Source organism: Dermacentor silvarum, chromosome 9 (assembly GCF_013339745.2).
Source record: "Dermacentor silvarum isolate Dsil-2018 chromosome 9, BIME_Dsil_1.4, whole genome shotgun sequence".
Classification (NCBI taxonomy): Eukaryota; Metazoa; Arthropoda; class Arachnida; order Ixodida; family Ixodidae; genus Dermacentor; species Dermacentor silvarum.
Genome location: NC_051162.1, coordinates 89,524,134 through 89,531,434, shown reverse-complemented (window position 1 = coordinate 89,531,434; position 7,301 = coordinate 89,524,134). Strand labels below are relative to the sequence as shown.

General features: G+C 46.2%; 1 protein-coding gene across 1 annotated transcript; it reads left to right on the top strand.

Annotated features, from left to right (window-relative positions):
- The first annotated feature begins 3,589 nt into the window (after positions 1-3,589).
- LOC119465375 (molybdopterin synthase catalytic subunit) lies at positions 3,590-4,030 on the top strand. Its single transcript, XM_049655351.1, has one exon. It carries the CDS (start codon positions 3,590-3,592, stop codon positions 4,028-4,030), a length of 441 nt encoding a protein of 146 aa, XP_049511308.1.
- Positions 4,031-7,301: the final 3,271 nt, after the last annotated feature.

The following is a 7,301-nucleotide window of genomic DNA, read 5'->3' as shown; positions in this document are numbered from 1 at the left end:
CCCAGCCTTAGTAAATAGCCTATAGCGTCTTATTACCTGTAATAATATTGCAGACGTACAGAGAAAACCTCCATTGACGCCAGTAACGGAAGTTGTCCTGAAGTTCACTACAGTTTTTGCACTGGTAAAGTCTAGTATTTCGGTACTATGTGCCAAACGTTGCGTGAGTAAAATAACCAGGTAAGAATGGCTATTTCGGCGCTGCCTCTTTCGCACTTAAGCATCGGTAAAAAGTGGTCCTTTGCTGCGAAGTTATTATGCTCATACATACTTAAAACAGCGCCAGAAACACGGACAAGAAAGAACACAGGACGAGCGCTGACTGCCAACAATGGGCCAACAACGGGTTGTTGGCAGTCAGCGCTCGTCCTGTGTTCTTGTCCGTGTTTTTGGCGTTGTTTTAATTATGTATGATCAGTCCCAACTAGCTCGCACCCAAACCCTTCTGAGTCATTTATTATGCTCCAAAAGCGTGCACTTGTGTGTTTCACTCTTCTTTCACCATCCTCGTCTGGTTGCGGGCTTGAAGTATTTGACATCCCTTACCAACATGCCCAGACAGCCACGTTATTATATTATGCCCCGTTTAACTGTAGTGCTTGCAGTCTGGTGCATGATAAACCAGAAGTGCACGTTGCCTGATGCGATGTCACAGGAGAAGTCAACTTTTTCTTGAAGATAAAAAAGTAGGTGTCATCTGTAACAGTTACAGTGAAAAATTTCACACGTGGTCTTTCCGTTTAAGTGAGACAGATGGAGCCACAAGTTATATTTGTTGAGACAAATTGTACTTTTTAGGTCCAGAATTGCAGCATAGGTGCGTCCAGTTGTGCTCTACTCTAAAGTAAGCATTCAAGTATTGCATCTAAATATCATAAATTTTATGAACAGGACAACGCTAAGTCTGTGTGAGGGTTGCGCACGGAGACACCCTTTATATCTATCTTCATTATTTACGTAATATTCGACGTGCGACGTTGGCTAGGCTTCATATCTCGAAAATGAAGACTCAAAACTACCATTCGATCTCGAAATGTGGTATACACCTCTAGCGCTTCCCTTGCTTTTAAAAATTGTTGGTATGTCCAGCTCGCTGTGTTCAGCGCGAATATTTGTACTGCAGGCTGCTCTACCGGAGACTCGTCTGGCTGACGTTCCTGCCTTTCTTCTCCTTGCTTTTTTTCTCTCTCTCTCTTTCTATCTGTCTTTACATTGCATGCTGTCATCGGCGAGTACGAGCTGCGAAGATTTTGGTGATAGTTCAACTGCGTAAAAAAGACTAAGCCAACGTGGAGAACCAGCGTTTCAGTTTGCTGATTCTGTGTTTGCCGATGCAGCATTTTACACTTCAAGTTCTCTCCCTTGAATAATTCTCCTCGCCATAGGTATCCAACTGCCTCGTCTTTGCCACTTGTTTACGCAGCCAAGAGAAGGAGAGTGGTCTCAGCCGTAGGTCAACTTAGTTTTGCAAAGCCACGCAGGCAACTGTTCCACCGAAGGGTTTTAATTTAACGTACACGAACATAGAACATGACACTGATTTTATAATAATAACACTAAAAGGCCAATACTACTAATAATGAAAATAATAATATGTCTCATCAATAAACAGGTTGTTGGAATGCGTGAGACTATAAAAAGTGAGAGACGCTTTGTGTGGGCCTCACACCCCCTTACAATTAGGTAAATGTGGCATGTCACATATAACTAGCACTGCTAAGAGGAATAAACAAATCGACTATAGACGAAATGAAGGTAGGGTCCCTGCTCTCAACAACGTCCACAGCCTACATGCACTTAACAGTCCAAACATGTACCACATTAACCGAATAGTGACGATTATTGAGCACTGCTAAACATGGCCAATGAGAAAAGCAGCGTGTAGAACGATCATATTCATGAAAAGCGTAAGGTTGGGTGAGTTGGTATTCCATGTCTTGTACTTAATAGCGCATAAAAAGGGACGAGGCACAGATGAACGACGCGGACACAGCGCTATGTCCGCGTCGTCCATCTGTGCCTCGTCCCTTTTTATGCGCTATTAAGTACAAGATCATATTCAGTTGATGACGCCGTAGTTCCTAAAGACGCTAATAACACCTGCACTGTGGCTTTAGGTTTCGTTTAAGACCCGGAAACTGAGTCTTAAGGACAGCATAGACCACTTATCTCAGCACACAAAACGTAGATCATACATTTGTGAAATTTGCCATCGTCTGATCGCAGCCATACGAGTGATGGGCTGCGCTTGACGTCAGCCATTATAACGAGAAAAGTATTTACGTTTGGGAATGCCAAGCTAAGTGACATAGCTTGACTTGCATTAGGTGAAGCTGCATGTCATGACAACGAGACAAACATTTGTGCAACTGCGTGCTGCGTACAAGTATCCAGCCGGGGTATGAAATATGGCATTCTTTCAAATAATATTGCAAGATATACGATGCACGTGTCCAGGAAAAACAATGTGGATGGTGTTCCTATGCACTTAAATTTTCTTCATCATCTACATCGCAAGAGTTCTGTTGAAGCAGTGTCGGTGGCGTACCTTGACTGATTTTTGACAATCAAATGATTGGTAAATTTGGAATCACAGTGCGTATACCGGTGAAATGATGCCCCCGTGGAGTTTATTTCTCTGCAACGTATCGGAAAAAGTATCAGCAGGTAGATGTTGCAAACGGTTTTTTAGCAGAAACCATCTTTCTCACACTAGCATACACTGGGTTGCGTCGCTGTGCTGAACACAGTGCGGGGTTTTTCTCCGTACACCAGCTTGCGCTCACTTAATCCCATATAGTTCAGCGCACTACAGCATCGCATTGAAGTACCGTACAGGTGCCTCTACTCTACATGTGTTCGGCTGTGTGGACTCAGCAACATCTACACTGTTTCCATTCGACCGGATGACGTGAACGGATGTTGACGGTTCATCCACATGCGCGTTTGATAGCGCGTCGAGTCCCGACCACACACAACGGCGCTCGCACTGTCACAACGCAGCTGTTCGCCTGCGTGTATGCCATGCCCGGGAAGGTCTCCGTGCGCCTCTTCCTGTTTGCCAACGCCCGAGAGCTCGCCGGCACGTCCGAAGCTTCTCTCCTCGTACCAGCCGTGCTGCGAGACGTCGACGAACTTAAGCAGGTCATTTTCGAAGCGTACCCAAGGCTCGCCACTCTAGAGCACAGCGCCGTCATTTCCGTGAACGAGTCGTACATAGAGCCTGGCCTCGAGGTGACGCTCAGGCAAGGGGACGAGGTAGCCTTCATTCCGGCGATCAGCGGTGGGTGATCTGGAAACCTTGCAGATCCGAGAAGACGCCTAAATCCCTCTACAAATCCAATTAACTGATCTTTGGGAAGAAATTGTATCGGAAGTCGAGCGCTCCGGCAACGTTGAAGCCACTGATCTTCCATATAGAACTAAGAAATAGATCAAGAAACTAACGGTCCTGTGAAGCCAAGTGGAACTTTCAGCAGAAAAAGAGGACATATACGAGTGCGTTTGGTGACGTGACCGTGAAAGGAGGGTTCATTCCTGCCTTAGTGTCTGTGTGACGCAGAGGCCTACCTATTTCAATCAGTAAGCCATGAATCACGTAGAACTGTCAGAGGCCGCACTGGACGTCGGAGCCGTCCTGGCAAGTGTTGGGTCGGAAGACTGCGGTGCCATTTCCGTTTTCTTGGGAACGACGCGCAATCACTGCGATGGTAAGCCGGTGAGCAGGCTTAGCTACGAAGCGTACGCGCCCATGGCGAAGCGAGAGATGCTGCGCATCTGCGACGGAATTCGCGAACGCTGGCTCGTGAAGAACGTCGCCATCGTTCACCGGCTGGGAGTTGTTCCTCTGGCTGAGCCGAGCGTGCTTATCGCAGTCTCCTCCGAGCACCGCCAGGAGGCGATGGACGCGTCGAAGTACGCCATCGATGAGCTCAAGCGACGTGTCCCGGTCTGGAAGAAGGAGCATTATGACGACGGCGACAGTGAGTGGAAAGCGAACAAGGAGTGCTTCTGGACCGAAGGACGCTGAACTTTCGAGTTGCAAGTACTTGTGCGGCCATGCCATAGAATCACAGATACCACGCACTGTAACAGGCTTTGAAAAGCATGACCACCATTCCTACAGAAGCGCTGACAATTTGGCTAGTTAGTCTTCTCGTGGTTTAGTTGGACTGTTTGGTTTAGTTGCCTAGCGCCCGTCTTTGTTTGTATTGTGCTTGTTTGTGTCGCTTTGTTTTGCACTAACACGCTGTCCGCACTGGGCTACATGTTTTCTATTCTTATCGGTGTGAAATGACACAGTGTTCATGAGTAGTCTTAGCATTATTGAGTGTTTTCTAGATCTAGTTTCGGTGCACTTGCTATGTAAGCGGCGTTCAGTTTGCTTCTTATGGCTGCTTCCACCCACATTTGCGACGCAATGATTCTTTGGCTTCTTAATGTTGAAATATTCCTAATTATTGTCTTAACACCTCTTAGGTCAACTTCTCTGTGTCCTATGGTATGATAATCTTTGATTGTTGGCTTCTTGTCGATGTAGCTGCCATTTACTTTCTTTGCATAGACATAGACCAACTCATTGCTGGTTCTTGAACATTTGCAGAAGCTTTGGTTTTGTTGAAAAACACTACTGATAAATATGAAACCACACTAGCCGATATTGGCTGTGCAAGCGTATATCTCATTCTCTACATTTGTGTGCGTTCACAAAGTTTATAGGTTGTTTTCAGTTTCAGGTATCATCAATGTTTGCCCGTTCATGGAATATTACATTTTGCACAATGCGTTCACGCTTTCTGGTCATGTGGTCCGGAACGATGAATAGGCAATGGTCAATAGACAATGTTCAATAGAGAACTCTTCGAAATTTATACATATTTCAATACACAAGCATGTCGCTGTTCATAGCATCAATAGCCCATGTCCGAATAAACGTAAATCCTGTGTTGAAGTGATTGTTGTTCTTTCGGCTCATACCAGGTATAACCACCCGAACAGGAAGTTATATTAGTGTCTTTATACAGCTACATTTTTCGATTTTGTGACTATTAACTAGGTCTTGTATTTAATATGCTGTAGAAAGCCTATCCCTATGGTAACATGGCTATTGTTATGCATTGCTTACGTATGCACTCCTCAGCGTGAGCACTTATTAGTGTTTATTTTCATATGATAACTATTTTTTAAAGATTTTGGCTGGTTTGGAACTTCCTTATATCTATGTATAAATTGCTCTAGCTATTGTTCTTTTGTCTCTGACTTTCTAGAATAGTATTGACGACGTACTAGTTTTTTGCATGTTTCAAAATTAGTCATATTAGCTAGCAGAGAAAGCCAAGTATTCTTTCTTTGCTTCTGCTACTTCGTCTATGTTCTTAAGGTCGTGTGGTCACTTAGTTATGGAGGTTCCAGTATAATCAAGCATTCAAATCAGCTTTCAGATCCTATCCCTTTTCAAAAAATGCCCTGGAAGGAAACTCGATGCGGAGTCAACATGAGACCTTTGCATGCACTAAAGTACATGTAATGCAGATGCCACAACTCAGCTAGAAATAAAATGAGCAAGAAAACAAATAAGCAGAAAGGTAAGCGGGTAGGCTCATCCAGCTGTAACACGCATACTACACATACGTGGAAAGCCAGCTGGATTTGATATTTTTCGTAGCATTGCCGGCTGTGAAAATCACGTTTTGCAGATGGTTTACGGTATATAAGCCGATCTGCTCACTGCCAGATTGCAGATAAAATGTCATCTCGGAATCTGAAAGTGAAGTAGCCGTTGGTGCATGCGAACCGTTATTTGTTTGCACCAATGATTTAAAATGTTTTCGGCTTACTGAGCCAATACGTGTATGCAAAAACTAAAGCCACCAATCAGCAGCACACTGCGACATATGCCGAAAGTTGGACATTCTAACAGCGAGTACTCGAGCAATTCGCTGGAGTTTCCGCAGGCGAGCCAGGAATGGCTCGACGCACGTCCTTGTCGTGGAAGGCTAATAAGTCTCTATTCCTCTAGTGCACTAGAACTGCCCCTTAAAGAGCACGTATTTTTATTCTAGAGGACCCAAGCAATGATGTGACTCAGGGATTGCGTCGTTCAGCTGTTGATATGCAGGCGACGTGAGCTCATATACGGGCCCCAACCCATGGATCCTGATTCGGGGCGCGCGAAGTGGTGCAATACACGCATGAACAATCGTGTGCTGAGCTTGTGCGCACGTTATAAAGGAACTGCGGGAACACAGGACCTTAACCCTGTGGCGGGGTGCGCTTTTAAGCCAGGACACAGTAAGGCACATAGATAAACAAACTTATTCCTGAGACCCTTACAACAGTGCTTATCAAGCCGCGGCTTTGCTGCGAGACGCTAAATCACCTCAATCATTCAATCATCCTAAAAGCAGCACTTGCAGTGTCATTATGTGATTATTTTCATTTAACCAGTCCTCCCACCGCCTTTGCAGCACGAACATCACCGCTCCTTCGGGCTCACAGCCGTTCACCACAAATGAGCTAAGGACAAACTGTCCAGAGGTCGCCGACGACTTCACGCAAGAGGAAATCGATGGCTGGATACGGTTCTTGAAGGAATACTTCGACGTCCTCAACAGGGACAACCTCCCGGAGGCTGCGGACGCGTTGGTCGTGGCAGTGCGTGAAACGCACCCGAAGACGTGTTACACAACGCCACTGAGTTTCAGCATGGCGGCTTTGTTTCCCTGCACCTACCTCCCGGATGAGGCGACAGATGCTATAATGGTCTTCGTGAGGACCATGCATGACCTCACTCGCGGACATCATGAAGAAAAAACTGTCCCAGTTTCGCCCGAAATGCGAAGCATCGATTGCGATAGCAAATTAGTAGAGAGCTATTCGGAGTAGGGATAGTGGTTTTATCGGCTGCATAAACTTGGACACATTCGCTTACTAACTGAATTAACAATCGTGGTGTCAGCGCGCACAAGCAAACTTGAATAGATCACACTGAATGACCGCAGACAACGACTGTCAAAACGCTGGCAGCAAGCGCAGCCGCCGCAGCGGGCGAAGGCTCGCGCGGTCTATCGCTTGAATGGAAACTGAGCGGCGAATGCACAGCGCATTCAATGGTCAGAGCCGTGTGGAGATAAGAGACCGTGCGGGCGACCGCCAACGCCGGGCATAGTGCAGAGGAGTTGTGCAGAGGAGAAGCTGTTGGCACAGGAGAAGCTGCATGCCCCCCCCCCCTCCTTCCCGCGCTGCCTTCCCGCTTTCTTGCTTTTGAGTGGCAAGTTCCCCTTACGCTCGGTTGCAAGATC

Excerpts from the sequence above, each read along its gene's own strand:
- LOC119465375 (XM_049655351.1), top strand. The coding sequence starts at position 3,590 with ATGAATCACGTAGAACTGTCAGAGGCCGCACTGGACGTCGGAGCCGTC.